We start from the raw sequence: 20419 nt of genomic DNA on the forward strand, positions 1-20419 counted from the left end.
AGAATTCGCTCCAAAAGCCTTCGTTATGCATGCAAACAACACGGACGAAAATGGCCTTTGGGTTTAACGGAAGCTGCTTCCTTGATGTAATAAAAATGTGTTTGCATCGCTCTTGCACGCCCTTAAATTGGCCTCCACGCTTGGTTCAAACAAACCAAATTGACAGCCAACCATCACCACCAAACTCGCCTTCTGTTGTCCCAAGATAGCGTAATCTAGAGGGGCATACAGGTGATCAGGGTCGCTTGCTGACGGAACGGCCTTCACGAAGGCAGCGGGCTCCAGAGTCACAAGCATCAGCAAAAGCATGCGTAGATAAGTCGCCGAGCGTGACAGCCCTAAAGCCATTACATGGCTTTGCATCATAATTGCAATGACGGGGTTATGTGAATTCAGTATGGTTCAAAGGTAAGCACAGCAGTTGAACTCTGCTACCCAAACGTTCATGATATACGAAACGCTGGTTTATTGGAAAGCCTATTACAGTTATCTGCCGTATTATCTTTACATATCCAAGCTTGCTGGGGCATAGTGCTTACGACCGTGCAGCTCTGCGCCGAGCTAGCTTGGGCATATCTATTTCGTACCGGTACGGCAACGTACTGCATAAAAAATTCAGGTCCCAAAGGGGGATCCAAATCATTCCTAGGAATGTGAATTGGAGTGTCCATGTTACTTATTATGCTTCAGCAACAGCAGCTACTTGGGCCGAGTTTCAAGGTCCTAAAGTGCAGTAGGTATACGGTTTTTACCAGCAAGAGATGAACTCGTCCCATCCCGTCCGTTTTTTGTGTTGGTGTTACTCATCCACCCAGAACCCATCCACCCATGCAAATCATGTCCCAAACCTATCTGCCAGGCCTACTTCCTTTCCCCTGAAGCGACACTTGTGCTTTTACGGAGCAGGCATAGCTGACCCTTTCATCGTTTTTCCCGCTAAAAACATGTTGCATGCAACACCGTCCTTCGCGTACCGGATTCGCTGAACTCTGAACTGTCATGTGCACTTAAAAATTTCCCCTACACCCGCACGCACGTGCGCACCACATGAAGCACCATCAACTCCTAGAGGTCGGACCGCTTCCGCATCTCCCTTAAGACGGACCATTTGTGGCCGTACCCAATTTGGCTCCAAAACACCGGCGATGACAGGCATGCATGCAGATCAACTTGCACAGCATTACAAGCTGACATGGACAACGTGCCCGCAGCATTACAGTGGTGCGTTTATCAGCAAGCAACCTTGACGAGGCGTCCGTGGCCAGAAGAGCACCACACCACAAGCTTCGTGTATCAGGAGCATAACGTTACGTTACAGTCTTTCATACGTGCGGAAGGGTGACGATTTCTTTGTTTTATGCTTTATGGCCAACACCTGGTTTTCCGCTAAGGACGGGCCGCCCAGCTCTGAACGACCGGAATAACAGGCAACCGGAACGTGTGCCCCTCAGCCTTCACGCACTCGGTCTCGAAAGCAAGGTTGTGGACTTCCCCAACGGGGGTGCTGGCCCCTTGCGTCATCCTTCAGGTCTGCCATCGGGTCATCATACACGTCGCATCCCTTGGCAGCATCGCACGCGCTGCCAGCCCTCTAATACTGCTGTTATCGACCGTCAAAGTCTGTCAGTTTGGTTATGTTCAGTCCCATATGGTCATCCCCTCATCCCCGCCCAGTCCTTGACGTTGTTAGCATTCGTCATCCGAAGCTTTGAATGTTCTCGCGGTCTTTCTGCGACATGGGACCGGATAGGCACCGTTTAGCGCTCATGCACATCCACCATACCCGAGTATGAGTACTGCCCCGCTCGAGCAATCTGTAATGCTCCGCCAACTCCGCAGGCAAGCTAACGATAACCCCGCGAGCGGCACGGCACTCCTGTAAGACAGCGCAGCGCTGTCAGCGCCCCAGCCAGAGCTGCACACCCGTGTATCGACACGGTGACATCGAGGGCAACTCGTTTACCTGCGCCTCTGCCTATCCGCCTGCCTTCCTAACCTTCGCCCTCTTTGGCTCAACCTGTTCCAGCCGGAACGGTCAGCAGCCGCCAAGCAACCACCGCCTCACATACCAACGCCCCCAAACGTAAGCCGTGCAAATTGCAACAAAGCAGCTTCCAACCAGCATGGCCATGCCTTCAGCCATATTCCGGCTTTGCTTGCACTTGCTTGACTTCTGATGACTGCCACACCTTCCAGTCAACGCACAGTTACCCTCCTAAGGCCCACTCCGTCCATTCATGCATGCAAAGGCATGTCGACACGCAGCCCCATCCAAGTTCGTAAGAGGCGCGAGGTAAGTGGTCTTTCATTATAACGCTAATGTAAACGGCTCATGTGTCCGCGCTGGAAGCCCGACCTCGCCTATCACAACCGCAAGGACCTCGCTCGAACTTCCTAATCCATACGGCATGGTGACACCCCAACACACCCAAAAACGTGGCGACGCGGCTGCCGCTGCGCTAGCTTTGCCCACAGTCGTGAAACCGTCACTGGGAAAAGTGCTTCTGACCGCAACGTATCCGTAGCCAATGTCCACGGTATATGAGGTCAGCTAGCTGCTACTCAAGTGCATCACCAGTTGTTGTAGCCGCCGCCCCCATATGGTGGCGGCGGCCCAGGCGGTGGGCCCCCTGGCCCTCCCCCTCCGCCGCCGTCCCGGTCGTCGCGCTCCATGTTCCAAGCGGCAATTTTTGCACGCCGTTCCTCCGAAGTTTCGCGCCGGCGGTCGCCGCCTCCCCGGTCCCTGCTGCGGCTGCGGCCCCGCCCCCGGTCCCTGCTCCGGCTGCGGCGCCGGTCACGCTCACGGTCCCGGTCCCGGTCTCGCCGTGGGCTTCTGCTGCGCTCCCGTTCGCGATCGCGGTCGCGACGATGATACCTCCCAAAAAGCTTCCGGCGCAGCTCCCTGCCGATGGGCTTGAGGTGCATGAAGTTGCAGTAGCCACCGCGATTGCAAGTGTTCTCCTCGTATTGACGGCACGTTGCCTCGCGGAAATCCGTCACGGGGCTAAACTCCACAACGATGGGCCGGCCGTCATAATAGCGGCCTTGCAGCGCCTGGAGAGCGCGCGCAGCCGCATCCTCATCCCGAAATTTGGCGTAAACGTTGCCGACCATATGGTCAGCAAAGTTATCACAAACGTTCAAGTTTTCCAACTCGCCGTGCTGCGCCAGCTCCTCAAAGACGTCCTCATAGAAGTCCTCGAAATGCTCTTGCGCTGCCTTCGGGTCAACCCGAATCGGGAGCCCATCAGGTCCCAGCGGCGCGTTCAAAAGCGGATTTTGGTACATATTCGCCATTAATATAGTCGGGCTAATAGTAGGCCGGTTGTGTAGGCGTGAGCAACGATCTCCATGGCGGCACGCTCCAATTTTGAAGTAAAATGGACAGTTGACACGGTCCTTTTCCGTGCCAAAGATGCTAGCCAAGTGCTCGGCCATATTTGCTTCAACTTCAGGGTATCGTCATAGGCAAAGTGATAGCCAGCAATCTTTAACGTTGGGCAGAACGCCCCTAATGGAGCAAAAACTTGGTGCTCTATGTTAGCATCAATTAAAACATCACGTACTTGAAGTAATGGCAAGGTTAGGGAAGGCAACCGATGATGTTACTGGCGCCTGTAAGGCCCTCAGGCCCAACCTGGAAGTGCGCTAAATCCTCCTTACCCCAGCATGCAAAAGCACTCCTGGTGCTCAAACGAGGTGAAAGCCTTGGTCTCACCTAGTAACTGTCTACGTTACTGGCTAAAAACTGTACAGAGGCATTATCAACCGTGTAACTGTCCGCCTGGGCCGAACGTATCAGTACCTTGCAATCTCCAACCTGCTCGGCTAAAGCAGATAGCATACTCGAAAGCTGCCTTTCTGTCGTGTGACGCAGTCTAGGCCGTGCCTGCCAAGCCACCCGACCCTCGGCGCTAAGGTCCACAAACCCAGCAATCCATATCCATGCAGCCTCCCACATGTAATTGTACCTCCCCGGGATTTTTGACTCTCCTGTTGCGATGATGACACGTGGCTGTCACAGCATCACGCTGAAATGGATCCAACCCTACCCGGCAGCCATAGGTCATCGTGCATATGAAACCAAGTCGTGTAGATGATCTTCACTACAGTCGTGCAATGCTGTCCTAGAGGAACAAACCAACCACCGTGATCAAGCTCTCCGCTCTGTCTCATTACTCATTATGTTTCATGACTTCAAAAAATGTATGCTGTCTGAGGCAATCATGATGAGAAATCGTATTACACAGCCCCTAGGGCGCTCCCCCGAGCCTGCTCCTCCCTTCCCTGCCCTCCGCCACTTCCTCCCCTTTCTTCCTCCTCCTCCCCTCCCTGCCCCCCTTCCTCCGTCACGACTTCCTCCCTATCCCATTTTCCTTTCTCCCAGCCTCGGCCCCCTGCCCTTTCTCCCCTCAAAAGTTCGTATGCGGTGGCCAGCAGAGCCGGTCCACAGCCGACAAGGGCGGTGCCTGGCCCTCCGGAAAGGGAACTACCTCCACCTCAAACACGCGGGGCCACAGCTTGCCGGTCAGAAACAGGCGCCGAGTGGACGGGTCGTACGCGATCCCTAACAGGAAAGGGCACATGTGGCGGGGAAATGGTGCGGGTGAACATCATGTACGTCTCGTGCACGTCGTACGGGGGTTGTACGGGATGTATACAGCATTGTGGTAATTGGCAATAGTTGGACACGCGTGGCGAAGGGCGGGGAAGGCGCAGAGGAGTGGTCGGCTAAAGTCCAGGGAAACGAAAATCGGATGACGAAGGGCCAGGGAGAGGGAGGAAGGGGAAAACGGGGTGGAAGTGGGGTTCGAGAAAAGTTAGGAAATTTGTGGATGAATGAGTGGGTGGATGAATGGCTGGCAGCTAGCCAGTCGCTGTGGACGCGTGTTAGGGCTGGCGGGGTGTAGAACACACACACGCACACACGCACACACACACGCACACACACACGCACACACACACACGCACACACACACACACGCACACACGCACACACATACACACATACACATACACATACACGCACACGCACACGTACACAGTCATGCACGTGGCCATGTATACACACGTATAGTTCTAGGGGACTCCGTGATCTTCCGGACTTATGGATGCAGGCGGACATGTCCGGCATTGCAAACACACGCATACACGCGCACGACCACACCCACGACCCCGACAGCAGCCATGCACAAAGCCACATCCGCACCCACGCCAACACCCGCAGCCATACCGTTCAGGACGTCCATCTCCCTGTCGTGCGCCAGGCCCTGCCGTATCAGCCCCTCCCGCAGCCCGTGTAAGTGTATCCATCCTTTGACCAACCCTGTTTGCATGTCGACCCGCGCGATGCACTCGGTCTGCCACACGTTACCCCACAGCTCCCCCTCAACCACCTCCAACTAAGACAGTTGGGGTCGTTAAGGTCGGTTGGGTCACGCCGGATGGGATTGGTTGAGGATATGGACGTCAGATTAGAATGTGGGATGGGATAAGTTTCGGAGTAGGTGGGGAGTAAGAAGGTGAAGTGTGTATGTGCGTGTGTGTATGTGTGTGTATGTTGGCTCGGGTGGGTTCGGGTGGGATGAGGTGGTGTTGGGTTAGCTCTTTAGGTGTGGGCGGATTTGGTCGGGTGGTTTCGTACGCGGGCCACACGGATCGTTGCAAACCCAGAGGAAAGGACGTGGGGGCCAGTGCGGGGCAGACAAAAACACAATGAAGAAATAATGTTAGTTTTGAAGAGGATCCGTACAACGGCCGGATCACACACCAGAGATCCCAACGGTGCATGGCCGGTTGCAAGTCACAATTTATAAACATAATTGAAAATCCAACTAAAAAAAGCACATTAAAAAACAATTGAAACACACCATTTAAAAGCACAATACAATCACAGCAATACGAGCTGCACTTTTTGGAGGATGGGATCTGAGACCCGAGCCTACCTCGTTAAGCCAGCGAATGGGGTGGCCCCGGTCCGTTACCTGGATCCGCCGTACCTGAGGGGGTGTACCGTGCGGGCGTGAGAGCGCGCATGCATGTGTATTTGCGTGTGCGTGTACGTGCGTGTGGGGCTTGTTCGCATGTGTCTGTGCGGCATACTGGGGTTGCGGGGGGGAGAGGTGTACAGGGACATGATGATTTGGGGCTTATGTTCGGAAACGAAACAAAACACAGGATCTGCCAAGTCTCTCGGCCCCCCTTGTTCTGCTTTCTTGAGGAGTCCCAATCCCTTAATTCCCGCAGAGTGCCGCGGGAACCCTCCTGAATCCTCCATAATGGGGCCCCTTCGAAAAGACGACGCATACCATCGTCATCACGACCATCACCATCACCACCATCACCACCATCACCACCACCATCACCATCACCACCATCACCACCATCACCACCACCATCACCATCACCACCACCATCACCACCACCATCACCACCACCACCACCACCACCACCACCACCATCACCACCACCACCACCACCACCACCACCACCACCACCATCACCACCATCACCACCACCACCACCACCACCACCACCACCATCACCACCACCACCACCACCACCACCACCACCACCACCATCACCACCACCACCACCACCACCACCACCGCATCATAGCCCCCCTCTTCCCCCCACGACCGCCCCCCCCGCTTTCCCTTAAACCCGTTTCCCTCCTCACTCCCTCCGCCCCATCCTCATTCACTCCCCCACCTCCTGCATGGTGTCTGGGTCAAGCCAGTGTATGACCTGAGGACCGCCGTGACAAGGTGAGGAAGAAAGAGGGCCGAGTCACGTCCAGCGAGGAGATCACATTAAAAAATGCAGTACGAGTAAGCCGTACATTGCCCAGGTATGGGACACGTGTGTATTCCGGGGAAACCATATGATTCCAAGGAAACACCACTGTCGCTTATACGTTTTTAGGCAGACAGACAGGCAGACAGACAGGCAGACAGACAGGCAGGCAGGCAGGCAGACAGACAGAGACACGCACCTGGGAGCTTTCACTGGCGATGAGGTGGGTGCCGTCATTGGTAAGACCCCAGCCGTCACCCAAACCCGTGTCAATCGGCTCGACCTGGCGTGGTTGTGGAATGGCGTGTGGCGGCGGGAATTGGGGTTGGGGGGTGGAAGGGAATCAGTAGTGCAGAAAGAAGCGACTAAGGGGTTGGGATAACTTGCCGACATGTCAAAAGTACCAACTGATGGGGTGTGAGCCGAGTATGTTTTATCATTGCTACCACTGCCACCAACCCCAGAAGCACCAGCGGCGGTATCCTTTATATCTGTCACCCCCGGCTCGGTGCAGCTACACAATGAAAATATTTTAAAACACATATACATGCAGATGCACATGCAGATGCAGATGTACATGTACACGCGCCTGGCTCAGTCGTCACAGACTCGGGGGAATTCAAACCACGCACGCGGGCGCATTGTTCCATCTTATAACCGCACATACGTACATATGTAGATACATGCATTTTCTCTCTTCTGAAACACGCACTCCCTTTCATACGCACTCCCATTCCCACTCTCTTTTGATCACACCCTCTAACATTTTCTCTCACGGTTTTCCTTGCACCCTTTTTTCACGTCGTAAACCCCCTATTGACCACCTCACACATCCGCACGTGTACCCGTAGCACCTGCTGAAGGTCCAAGCTAATTTTGAACCCCTGGCCGGTGCGCCACGTAATCATGTACAGCGTGTCGCCCAAGCGGGTGGAGCCCTCCCCGAAATGCTCGTACGGAAAATCCCGTTGTCGCCGTACAGTCCCCGTGGCCAGCTCCACCTGTCGAATGCTGGACCGGCCGTTAAGGCCTAACAAATAACGGAAAGGTCCGTATCAGGTAACGGAAAACAGGAGAAGAGTAAAGTAGGATGGAAATGGAAATGAGGAAAGGTAAGTATCCGCATTTGGAGAGGACAATCCGATAGCGGGTGTCCTGTTCTGGTGCGGTCCCGGGGGATTCTATGCAAGGTCGGGATTCTATGCAAGGAAGGAAGGAATTAAAGACAAAGTAAGTACTGCCGACTAGGTGAAAGCCGGGTTGGTTGTGCCGAGCTGGCATGGGCGTTGGGATGTTGTAGCATGCACATGATACCTCTTCCCCCTTTTTCTCCTCCTCCTCATCATCATCTCAGGTAATGGCCACACCCATGCGCCTGTGCATGAGCTTTGAGTAGGTCAGCCGCTGCATGCCTCAGCATTATTTCTAAGTTTTACCGGGTATCTGGCTAGCCCTTGCGGTATCGATTGTCATTTTGGTTTCAATGCCGGCCAATATTCGGGGTTTATAGTTTTGGCACGTGGGGGCTGGGGTTGGGAATTGGTTGGAGCCGGGAAGAGCGGGCCCCCGCCAAGCAGGATTGAAGACGGATGCTGTCTGGAAAGCCGGTGCGGACGAGGGTCGCGCTTGTTCATCCCATAGTTCACCCTATCGGTGCGGCCCTTGAAAAAGGACTACAGTGGGGCGACATCCAGCCCGAGAGTCATCCAGGGGAAAAAGCACTTCAGGCCGTTGGGCGCACCTGTTGACTCCCAAAAGATGTCAAAACATGTTTTGTTGTCATCGTCACACTCTCTGTCAAACTGCAATCCTGCGACAAGTCGCGAGACCAAGCAAGTTTGTTCATCTTCACTCCAAGAATTGAGTGACCAAGCATTTGGCCAGCACTGCTCGCTGCCGACCCACCCTGCGTAAAGGCTTTTGGATCATGTGGGTAATCCGCCACGACTCTGTAGGTCCATAAAGACGGGTGTGGATGGGCTTGCTGCGTCTTTCGTCGCTTTCCTGCTGACGCGATCGCTGGGCCTAACAGGGCGATCAGAGCAGCGATATAAATGAGTCGGAGTTCGCCACGGCATCGTCTTCCGGATGCAGCACCACCGCAATGTCGACGGTTGAAGCACTCGGTCATTTCCGTGCGCGAAACAGAAATCATGTCGAGGAACCAGGTCCAAGTCCTACCTCATACATTACTTCGAAAGTCCTGCAGTTCCTATTATGAAACTTAACAGTTCAGTGACAGGCAGCAGGATATCGCCCTGCAGGCATGCAAGAAGTTATGCGCCACAGACTGACGCAATATAAGCTTGTTAACCTTCCCATGGCGGTACAAGGTTTCAAACTCAATCGCACGCTACTCTCCTGCAAGTGTACGCCGAAACGTACGGCTGTCCGTTCGACAACCACCTTCCCATCTCAACCTCCAACGTCCTAAGCACGAGGGATGCAGGGAAAATGGGAGGATGGCGAGCTGGAATGCTGGGAGCGTCAACGTGTTGCCTTGCATCCTACAGCTATCATCGATATCGAAAAATTAGCCTATTATGCGGTATACGTGATCGCCCGCCATTGTTGCCCTGAGAAAGCGCCGTCCCCAACCTTCTTCCCATGCACATTTTGATCGTCCAGGCCTGTTACCTGTTATGTTACAAGCTCACGAGAGCTCGTGAAGCCCAGACGAGCCAGGAGGCTCATGGACCGCGAGTTCTACCGTAGTCAAAAAGAAGGAAGAAACAAAAAAGGAAAGAAGGGGTCATGAACCGCATCTGCGAGAGAAACAGTAACTAGGGTAGGCGACCTCAGGCTTACTACTCGGCTATCAGCGTGCGTCGCCTCCAGATGTTGTGTACGATCTGCGCAAGTCCGCGCTGATCATCTATCTCCATAACAGACCTCATATTAGGCACGGGCTCGATAGCAGCCTGGCGTACAGCTAGGTTGAGGAGCCCTTCCCGTAGCTCATTTTAGGCGGGACACCCTAGCAACACGTGAAACTCACATTCTACTGCATTATTGTTGCCACAGACCCTACACCAGCGCTCTTGGCGCGACTCTGCGCGACCGACCGCCGGGTCGCCTAACCTCCAAAGGCCACGAAAACGCAGCAGTGACTAGAATGACTTCGCAGGGATGTCACATGTCGTGTGTTTCGGCGTTCCCATCGAATGGGTATGCCGGCACATCTGAAACCCCGGTTTACGGTTGTTCGACACAAATTCCCGGGGTATAGTAATAAGACGTGGGTTCTGCCAGTCATCATCAAAATCGCTTCTTCAACGTTTCCATGACAGATCTAACATTGATTAGGTTCGTCGGAATGAAATTGACCTTCCGCAGGTCCGGGTGCAGCACCGGAAAGTGCCCTACCCAGGGCAGCAGCTGGGTTCATGCAATCGGTCCCATCAAAATGTGAAACCTTGCTTCTCTCTGCTTTAGGCACGCGCACGCAAAAGTCGGTCGCTAGCTTGCGCTTATGAAAAGCATCGTTGCAAGGGGATGCCACTTTGAATGCCCAAGGATTTGGCCCTGAAAACGGCCTATGAATGCAACCACGTGCATGCTGCACAGCATGTACTGAGGCTTTGACAGTTGCATACGCCTCCTCCACCAAAAGACAAACGCGTTTACTTATATGGTGCCTCAAAATATTTTTATTGGTGTCAAGTAAATCATCGACGAAGATCATGTATCTTATACTGTAGGTCAAAGCTTGATGTCTTCACCGCCAAGGCCCCGTTGTATGGTTCCAGGGCTGATGGAGCGGTAGGAGAAGGACGGAAGACGGAAGTAACACCATGACATTCTACATACAAAATTGTACACCTTGTGCTTAAATGAATGCGGGGATCCAGGGTGGTCGTGGATACTAAAGGTGGTTTGGTTTGTATGGTTTGTAGCCATCGATGTGAACCTGGGTCTACTTTGTCATCTAATTGGATTGCTGAAACGCCAGTTATATATTGAAATTTCCCTGTGTACCATTTCGTCCATATTCACCCATTGGAGTCACTGTGGTTGAGGGCGACTCCTGTAGGCGTTCGGGCACAGCGAGTAAATTCTTGTTAGTACATGAACTGATGTCGCCATTGCAAGAATAGGCGTGATCACCGTCGCCTGCAGCGACTGCTGAGGCGGTCGGGTGGAGGCGCGAGTGGCTGGATGCTTGACGGTCGAAGCGCAGGCCAGGAGCTGAGAGGCGCCACAAGCTCAGCTTATTCGCTTTGGTACGTCCCAAACACTTCCAATACTCCGGCCACATTGGCCTTGGGCTGCGTGCGACGTGTCTCCCTTGCATGCCGACCGCTTGCAGGCCTCGCTTCCATCTCCGCCAAAACTCCCGGCGCGCAGCGACCAGCCACTTACAACAATCGATCGATGTGAGTTTTGACAAGAGTAAAACAAACGGCGCTTTTCTCCCGTACGTGCTTGCGCTCGCGTGTGTGATGACGAGCGGCCCCTCATCCTCTTTCTCTCAGGAGGCTCGCATCGGCAGCGGCCAGCTTGCCTGCTCCTCAATATCATGTTGCTGCTCAAAGGCCAGGTCAACGCATGTGGTGACATGCCCCGCGGAGCAGCTCCAAATTGAAACTGGACGGGTAAAACGCCAGCTCAAGCGCGGGACATTTGGGGGACGGGAAAAGGGGAGGGGGAAACGCGACACAACGCGGCCATCCATTCTTTCGGGCCATTTTCCACCCGTACCTTTCCCTTCTTGTACTTAACACTCCCATTCAGGCCCCCGCTTGTCGCGGGTGTATTACGCAAACTCACACGCTGCAACCCATGTGGCCCCCCACACATCATGCACACACACACAGAAATGCTGCCGCCGTGCAGCAGCGGCTCCCAGCTCCCCTCCCCCGGGACGTTAAACGAATGAAACAAACACTCATTGTGTTTTCCCGTCCTCCTCATCCGCCCCTCCCGCCTTCCCAACTCCATTCCGCTGCCCCCACCGTGTCGCTGGACCTCCTCTCCACCGCCTCCTCTGGCCCCTTCCGCGTTAACGAAAAAAATGAGCAGCGCTCTGCAGCGCTTCCCTCTGTCTCCATCCCATCTCGCCACTTCGCATCCCAGGTCTAATCCCATCTGCTCTGCCTACTCTCCGTCTTCATTCTCATCTTGACCCTAATTCCGCTCCATCCTCTGAGCTTGAGAGCTTCGAGCTTTTGATGCGAACACCTTAGGACTGCGTTTTGTCATTGTCATTTCGCTCCGGCCTGCCCTCCTCAACACACCGCCCGACCTGTCCTTGCCCCTCTCCGTCCCCCCTTTACAGGCTGATCTGGGTCGAGCTCAGGGCCTTGCGGCTTGGCGGTCAGGCTCTCAGAGCAGAGCCCGGAAGCCACCGTCGTCTCCGCCGCCGTCGGCGGGGCAGACCCAGCAGCAGCAGCCGCAGCAGCACCTGCAGGCTCAGCGGCAGCGAAAAGAACCCCTGCAAGACGGTCCTTTACCGCCGGGTGTTTCTTCTGCGGCGGCTCCTGTCCCGGCCCCGGGTCCTGCCGCCGGCGAAAGCCGCTCCTCTTTCCCACAACCCACAGGGGGCCTCCAGGCGGGGTTTCGGAGCACCACTGGTGTACGGCAGTCAGCAACAGCAACATCAGATGCAGCTGCAACAGGAGGGGAAGGGGCCGATGCGGGTCTGGTTTCGGAGGGCAGTGGCCCGGAGGGCCTGGGTTTAGTTGCGAGTCTTGCAAACATTGGCCAGCTTCCTGCGCAGCAACGATCACTACAACCGCCGCCGCAGCAGCAGCTGCAGCAACAACAGGAGGGCGCGATTGGGGCCCGCTCCTCTGACTCGTCTTCCTCCTCTTCAGCTTCGTTCACCTCCACCTCTGCTTCCGCTGCACGGAATGCCGCCGCCTGGCCCCTGGATGCACCCCTGCTCACCCACCGCATCGGCGCCTGTAGCTCCTGGCGTGAGCTCAGCTCGTTAGTGTCGCAGCACGCGCCGCGGATGAATGCCGTACATGTGACGGCGGTTGCGACGCGTCTGGCGCGCTTCTCGCCTCCGCTGCCCGCTGTCCGCGACGACGGTGGCGGCGGTGGTGGTGTTGACGCCGATGTGAGTGGCGATGGTAATAGCGTTGAGTCGCAGCAGCAGCGGCGGCGCTTCCGCCAGATGCGGCGATGGCAACGAGGGCAGGAGGATGAGGAGCTGCACGAGTGGATGAGCTTCGTTCGTTCGATACTGGCTCTAGTCGAACGTCACGCGGCGATACTAGATGCCCGGGGCATCGCCAACATCAGCTGGGCGCTGGCGAGGGCGCTGCCGGCGCCGCTGCTGCAACCGCCGTCGCCCGTTGTGGCGGCAGTGGCAGTAGCCGCCGGTGCGGAAGTCGGTTCTTCAGAGACTGGGGGCCAGTGCGACATGGGCACCGCCGCCGCCGCCGGCGTCGCCGCTGGGATGGGACCACGTCGGGGTGAGGACCGCGCCGTTGGATTAAGGCGCCGGCGGCACCACGGCGGCGATGGGGTGGCTGGGGATGAGGGCGATGGTAGTGGGGAGTGGCGGCAGCCTGGTGGGAGCTGTACGGCTGGTGGCGGGGGAGAGGCGCCAGCTGCAGTTCGGTTTAGCGCGTTGCGGGCTGCCGCCCGCCATACCGTCGGTCGCCTGCTGGCTCTACCCGCCGCTGACCCGGGGGAGTGGAGTAAAACGCGCGAGCGTGAAAGCTGCCGCAGCGGCGGCGGCATCATGACGCCGCGGCACATTGCTAATGCGATGTGGGCGGCGGCGTCGTTGGGGGTTCTGTCCGCGCCTGGGCCTGAGGGGAGGGAGGCAGCGGCGGAGGGGCTTGTACGACAGGGAAGTACGCATGGTGGCGGCAGCGGCGATGTCGAGGGGCCCCGACGGTGGGTGATGCGTGCCCTGGCGGCGGCACGCGGCGCGCTGCGTACGGGGGGCTTTACTGAGGAGGGAATTTCGCAGTTGGTATGGTCGGTTTCGGAGCTGGGTCTGACGCCCGACGCGGCATGGATGGAGGATTTCTACGGCGCGGCCCGACGCCAGGCTTCGGAGCTGTCGGCGCACAGCGCTGCGAATGTGCTGCTGTCGCTGGCGAACATGGCGACGGCGGCCGCCGGGGGTCATCGTGACGGCGACGACGATGTCGACGATGACGCCACTGACACCCCCGCCGGCCTGGCGGAGTCGCATCTCACCGGGCGTCGGAACAGGATTGACAGCGGTCGTGCCAACAGCAGCGGAGCCGTTGCGGCCACCGCCCCTGCCGCGGTTGCTTTCCTGCTACCCAGCGACAGTTGGCTCCTCAGCTTCCTCGTGGACACCGCCCCCTCCCTGGAGTCCGCAGATCCCGTATCCTTAGCCAACAGCGTCTGGGCGCTGTCAGTGCTCATGCGTGTACGGCGATCTCAGCTGGCGGCGGCGTCGCCGCTGCCGCGATCTCTTTCACCGCCGCCACCTAGCTGCTGGCTGCGCCATTTGTACGGTGCGCTCTCACAGCCCGCGACGTTGCGTCGCTTCACGGACGCGCAGCTGGGGCAGTTGGTTTGGTCGTTGGCGGATTTATCAGATGTACGGCCAGGCGGCCTGCCCTTGGTTCCGTCTGCGGGGATGTTTGGGCTGGTGGCGGCGGAACTCAGGCGGCGGCTGGTGGCCATGGCCGACAAGCACTTTGCCATGGCGAGCTGGGGCATGCAGCGCCTGCAGTTGCGATTAGAGCAGCGCCAGCATCTGCTACAGCTGCGGCAGCTCGAGGAGGAGTTGCTACAGCTGCGGCCGGAGGTGGAGGAGCTGCCGCGTCGAAAGCGGGGACTTATCGCAGCTGCAGCCGCAGCAGCGGCGGACAGGGATCCGGATGACCAGCAGCAGGAGCAGAAGCAGCTGGCGAGCCATGTACGGCATTCGTACGGCCGGGAGCTGGCGTCGTCCGCATACTCGGATGGCCAGAACGCGGACTGGTCGTCGGCGTGGTTGGCAGCTGCTGAGAAAAGGATGCCGTACATGGCGGACCGCTGGTTGCTGCTGACGTTGCAGGTGGCGGCGGCGTCGGGGGAATGCTTCGCGACGGCGGCGTCTGCTAGCAGCGGAGACGGCGATGCAGTTTTGGCTTGGTTTGCCGTCGCTACAGACGCGGTGCTACTGCCGCCACGTCGGCGGATGGGACATCTCCCGACACCGGCTGGAACCGATATGGGTCGGCAGAGTCAACAGCACTGCGGCGACAGCCGTATGGCCGCCGGCTCCTCCGCTACAGCCGTTTCCGCCGCCGCCGCTACAGCTATTGCTTCGCTGGGGCAGCTGCTTGATGATCAACCGCCGAGTGGCGACGGGGTAGCAGCGGCGGCGGCAACACAGGGCGGCGGCAGTGGCGGTACGAATCCCAGCGGTACGACACCGGCGCTGGACGGCGTTGGTCCCGACTCCAGAACGACCGCGAGCAGCAGCAGCAGTAGCAGAAGGCGACGACGGCTGCTGCCAAGGCTGTTGCAGGCGCTGCTGCTGGCGGCTGAGGCTTGCTTGCCGCCGGGACCGGCGCTGAGCGCGGTTATGGCGGCCGCGGCGGCGGAGGTGCTGGCGGCGACATTAGCAGTACACCCCAGCGGCAGCGAAGGCGGCGGCGGTGGTGGCGCCGAGGAGGCGACGTCGTGGACGGTGACTGAACTGTTGCGATGCGGCGCGGCGCTGGCGCGGGCGGGCTATGAGCCGCCGCCAGCCTGGCGACAGGCGTTTTTTGGGCGAGTGCTACAGCTCGCGGGGGTGTCGACGGCAGCGGCGGCGCCGCCGCCTCAGGAGCTACGGCCTAGCCACCCGGGGTTCGCCGAAGCGACCGTGCCGTCGGAGTCAGACCGTTACGCCGCTGGGTTGCCTGATCAGGCGTCGAGCGCTACAGCAGGATCGGCGGACGGGCCTGACGGCGAGGATCAAGGCCCTGAGCAGCAGCAGCGGCGGCGGCGGCAACAGCCGCTACGCCGCCACCGCCACGGGCACCACCTGTCCGCGTCTGACGTGGGTTTGCTGCTGTCGTGCTCGCAGAGGTGGGCTGCGACAGCCAGCGACGCTACCTTGGCGGCCCTTCTGTACGGCGTGCCGTACGAGCTTTGGACCCCTCGCGCGGCGGCGTGGGTATGTCGCCTGCTAGCGTCACAGGTCACGACACAACAGCCTCAGCTACAGCAACAGGGGTTGATGCAGCAGCAAAAGCAGTTGTCACCGTTCGAGCGCAACACGCAGGGATTGGAACAGGGCTCAGCGCATCCGCTGCCGGATCAGCTACAGCCGTCGCTGCCGCCGCCGTCGCCGCCCCCGCAGCAGCAGCAGCCGTGCGACGAGGGCGTGGCCCACAACAACAATAACAACAACAGAATTACCAGCGGCAGCGGCAGCGGCGGGTCTGCAGGGCTTAAGGCAGCGGATCCATTCCGGTGCGAAGGGCCTGCTACTGCATCGGAAGCGTTGCAGGATCCGTCACTGACGGCAGCCTCACCGGCCTCGCCGCTATTGGACCAGTCGTCTGCGGAGCTGGATCCCGCATGTACTCAGCCCGCAGCGATTCAAGGACCGCCGCCGGCGGCACCGCCGCCGCCGTTGCCAGAGGGTTCCGTACTCGCGTCGTCGGCAGCGGCCGCGGCGGCAACTAGCAGCGCTGCCGCTGCAAAACTCGACTGGGACGTGGATTCGGACGTGGAGGACTTGGATTGTAATACGGGTGTGAATGGCGGAACCCGGAAGGTGGCGGTTCGCGAGTATGATGTGGTGCTTGTTGCACCGCGCCCTCGACCGCTGCTGCCGGGTGGCCTGATGGCCGCTGGGACAGATGGCAGTGGCAGTAGCAGCAGCAATGCGCGGGGGCCCTTCCCTAAGGCCGGCGCTGCCGGCAGTTTATCGTCCCGTGCCGGGGCTGCAGTACCGGACCTCAACGGCGACGCGGCGGCGGCGGCGTCAGACGGGCCGCTGGGGGAAGGCAAAGGCAATGGTGGTGGCGATGGGGACTTACCTGCGCCGGCGTCGGAGGCGGGCGCAGCGGTACTGCCGTACACACCGGGTGCCGACGGCGCCGGCGCTCGGAGAGTGGAGGTGTTGCAGCGGGGCCCTGGGCGACCAGCGGCGGCGGCGGCGTTGGTAACGGCTTCAGCGGCGGCGGCACAACCGCTGTGGCTGGCAACCGGTTTCCAGCCCGTTGGCGCACACCCACACACCAGGGGCTCCGCGATGGCTTCCGCCACCGCAGCGTCATCGTCGTCATCGGCAGCCTCTTTGCCGTCTCGGCCCATATGGTCGCCAGCGGCAGCGGCGGCGGCGGCAGCGGCGGCGTCTGCTTACGTCAGCACCTGGCCTGGCGACAGCAGCGGCAGCGATGGCGAGGCGGGTGTGTCGGCGGGATCGGCGACGCCAGCAGCCTTGTCTTGCCTACCTGAGGACTTGGACGGCACGTACGGCAGAGGCCAGGATGGTTTTGGGAGCGGTATCAGCGGCGGCCGTGGTCCCGCCGTTGCGCCGGCTCTTGGCCTTGGATCGGTTACGGGACCCAGACTCGCAGGCTTAGCACCTGCTACTCCATCGACGACCCCGCGGTGGCAGCCACCAGCGCCGCAGCAGCAGCAGCAGCAGGAGCGGGGGGAGCGGCCGGTAGCTGCATCGGCGGCGACGACGGCGCCGCGCTTTGTACTGCAAGCCCTTGGGGCGGCATGTGCCGCTCTAGAGCGTCAACACGGCCGCCGACTCGGCCGGCATCTTGTGCCGTACCATCTGGATGTACTCCCGGCTGGTGGTGGTGGCGCCACCGCCGCCGCCCCAGCAGCAGCAGCAGCAGCAGCGGCAGCTTCACTCCTTCCGTCGTTGGCAGTGGCGGCGGTGTCACCGGTCTGGGCGACTGCTGCCGCCGCCGCCGCCACCGCCGCGCCGCTGGATGGTAGTTGGTCCACCTTCAGCTTGTCGCAGCTGCTCTGGGCTGCAGCACGGCTGCGGCTACGGCCGTCGCCACGGCAACGTGCTGTACTGCGCATCACGCTGTCGGCGGCGCTAGTGCGGTGGGCAGCACAGCCACCATACGCTCTCATACCGCTGCTATGGTCCTGCCGCCGCTTAGGTGTGCCATTGGGCGCGGGGCCGACGCGGCTACTGCGGCGGGCGCTGTTGCTACATCCCGGGCTACAGCCGGCGGCTCTAGCCGACGGGCCGCTGTTGATGCTGCTGGAAGCGCTCTTGGGATGGCGGCTGGATCCTCCAATGGAGTGGTCCCGCCGGGTGCCGTACCGTCTGGCGTCGTGGCTGGCACGGGCGTCCCCTGCCGTGGCAATAGCTACTGCCGCTGCGTCTCCAACCTTTGCGGGAAAGCTGGGTTTCAGAGGGGCGAGGTGGGCGGCCCGAACCGATGCTGGAGCCGTTGGATCTGCAGCGAAGGTCGGGAGAGACTCTGTCGGGCCCACCGATAGCGGCGGCAGGAGTAACAGCAGCAGTAACAACAGCGGCGGTGGCGGCGTTGTCGAGGCACGGCAGCTACTGCTGGTCCTTAGAGCGCTGCGGCGATTGCAAAATGCGGCCCGCAGTGAGGCAGCTGGCAGCGGCGGCGACGACGACGATACACGCCACATCGGTTTTAGCCGCCGCGACGGTGGCCCGCAGGCGGCCCCAGGCCTACGGATAGCAGCTGGTGGCAGCATTGATGCGGACGTCAGTTCTGCAGCCCCCGGCGCTCGGCCGTACTTTTTCAGGCTGCAGCTGCCGCCTCGCTGGTCGCCGTCCTGGGCACCGGTCCCGCCCTCCAAGCTCGCGACCCGTGGGTCGCGCCACGGTCGCTGCCGCAGCACTCCCGCCGCCACTTTGACACCGCTCGACGACGCGCTGTGGCCGGAGCTGTGGCCCATGCTGAGGATTGCTGTACGACAGCGCTTGACGGAGGTCTTTGGCTTGACGCCAGGGGTGGCGGCGCCGCCAGCTACGAGTCCGCGAGAGCGCCTGGCGGCGTTGATGTGCGGCGCCGCGTGCGGGCTCGTAGACTGGGAGGCTTGGGGCGTAGCGGCGATGCGTCGGCTGGCTGGCGAGCTGCCACCCCGGGACTACCACGCTTGGCTGGCGCTGGCGGTGGGCCTGCAGTTCCGTGTGACCCGTGGGACGCTTGAGGACCTGCTGCTGGCATGGTGCATCGCCAGCGGGCCGCAGCTGGACGCTATGTCTCCGCGACAGCTCCATACTACGCTGCGCCTGGCAGGGCGCGTGGCAGAGACGTTGCTACAGCCGCTGAGCTTCGATTGGGTGTCCGTGGCGCTACGGCGCTACAGCCGCTGCATCACGGCGCTGCCGCCGGCGCAGCTGGCGCAGGTGCCGGCGGTGCTACGGCGGCTGCGGCGACTGCCGCCGCCGCAGTGGCAGGCATCGTACGCGCAGTTGGTGGTACGGCATGCGCTACCGTACATGTCGGGCCGCAGCGCCCAGGCAATGCTGCGCGCCGCCGGTGCGCTCAGCCCGGAGCTGGCGGCGGCGCTTCGGGGTCCTGTGCATGCACATATGACCCAGCTGTGGATGGCAAGGCAGGCGACCTGGCGGCAACGGCAGCGACGGCGACGGCGGCAGTCGACGGCGAGGCGGTCGGGGGAGCAGTCTTCCGAGCAGCAACGGCTGCGGCTCGTGCAGCTGCAGCGGCAGCGGCAGCACCTGCGTTTAGGGCGGGGAGGGGGGAAGGCACAAAGCTGATTAAGTACCTGCAGCGTGCTGCCGCAGCGGTAGCAGTAGCAGCAATAGCACCACCACCACTGCTAGCACCCGTTGTCAGTTAAGGGCGGGCTGGGCAATCAGGCTGTCGGGCAGGCAGACATGCAGGCAGGTAGATAGGAACTGGTGGTGGGATTGCGGGCCTATATGTGATGCATGCATGGGGTGTCACTCCTGGAAAGAGGGGACTTTTTTGTTAGGCGATGAAGATGGTCTCTCTTTATGTTCAGCAGTGAAAGAGCGGCGGGGAGAGCGCCAGAATACGAGAGGGAGAGAGCGGTTGAGTGGTAAAGCTGCAATATGTATAGAGGATGAGTCAAGAGGGAATATGTGATGGTGGTGGTGGAGATCCGATAGGATTCGCGAGTGCGATTCAAACTACGGTGCTTATACATGGGATTTGTGCTGTGTAATGTGCAGTCAATGTGCACAGGTTTCCTCCTATCCTCTCCGTTCGCGTCCCTGCTGTGTGGAGTCGGGCTAAGCTACGCCTCCGAACGCCACAGATTCACGCAGATGCAGATGCAGGACTGATTACAGACGGCCTTCGGCCTTTTCAGGTCGCTTGTGTGTGCGTCAGTCCGTCACACACGTGTTTCGAGTTCCTGATGCGTTTTGTGTGTGTAACCCAGCTGAGTCTGTGGCTGTGGCTTTATCACAACCGCCGGACACGTCCTTCCTCATCGGCACGTGCAACCTAACAACCTGAACTGACAAGAGCTGCTGTGAACATTGATGCCGGTCGACTTGTATGCCGCGTGTGAGAAGTGCGTCACCGAAGGGAGCCCTTAGATGGGGGCATGTTTTTTAAGGGGAGCAGCACTTTTGCTCACACACAGAAGAAGGGGGAGAACTACTTGTCTGCCGTTCTGCCAGAGCCGAGCAACCAGTCAGTCAGTCAGTCAGCGGCAAGGGCCGGCCTCACACTCATGTCGTCATAAGGCCAAGTTGTTT

The 20419-nt window shown here is 59.4% G+C and overlaps 3 protein-coding genes across 3 annotated transcripts; 1 reads left to right on the forward strand and 2 right to left on the reverse strand.

The window, feature by feature from the left end:
- Positions 1–2120: 2120 nt before the first annotated feature.
- Positions 2121–3438, reverse strand: VOLCADRAFT_83022 (uncharacterized protein; the record flags this gene model as incomplete). Its single annotated transcript, XM_002954961.1, has 1 exon — positions 2121–3438. One exon carries the CDS (start codon positions 3436–3438, stop codon positions 2572–2574), a length of 867 nt encoding a protein of 288 aa, XP_002955007.1. The 3' UTR covers positions 2121–2571.
- Positions 3439–4412: 974 nt separating this feature from the next.
- VOLCADRAFT_95857 (uncharacterized protein) lies at positions 4413–9692 on the reverse strand (the record flags this gene model as incomplete). The annotated part of the gene is made up of 9 exons (XM_002954962.1): positions 4413–4567; positions 5210–5402; positions 5946–5999; positions 6712–6747; positions 6995–7078; positions 7650–7825; positions 8537–8605; positions 8701–8744; positions 9688–9692. 9 exons carry the CDS (start codon positions 9690–9692, stop codon positions 4413–4415), a joined length of 816 nt encoding a protein of 271 aa, XP_002955008.1.
- A 1261-nt stretch (positions 9693–10953) lies between these two features.
- VOLCADRAFT_95858 (uncharacterized protein) lies at positions 10954–19999 on the forward strand (the record flags this gene model as incomplete). The annotated part of the gene is made up of 6 exons (XM_002954902.1): positions 10954–11018; positions 11105–11171; positions 11271–11390; positions 12074–17031; positions 17671–19208; positions 19941–19999. 6 exons carry the CDS (start codon positions 10954–10956, stop codon positions 19997–19999), a joined length of 6807 nt encoding a protein of 2268 aa, XP_002954948.1.
- Between the last annotated feature and the right edge of the window lie 420 nt (positions 20000–20419).

The sequence above is a fragment of the Volvox carteri genome, assembly GCF_000143455.1.
Source record: "Volvox carteri f. nagariensis unplaced genomic scaffold VOLCAscaffold_47, whole genome shotgun sequence".
In the NCBI taxonomy this organism is placed as follows: domain Eukaryota; kingdom Viridiplantae; phylum Chlorophyta; class Chlorophyceae; order Chlamydomonadales; family Volvocaceae; genus Volvox; species Volvox carteri.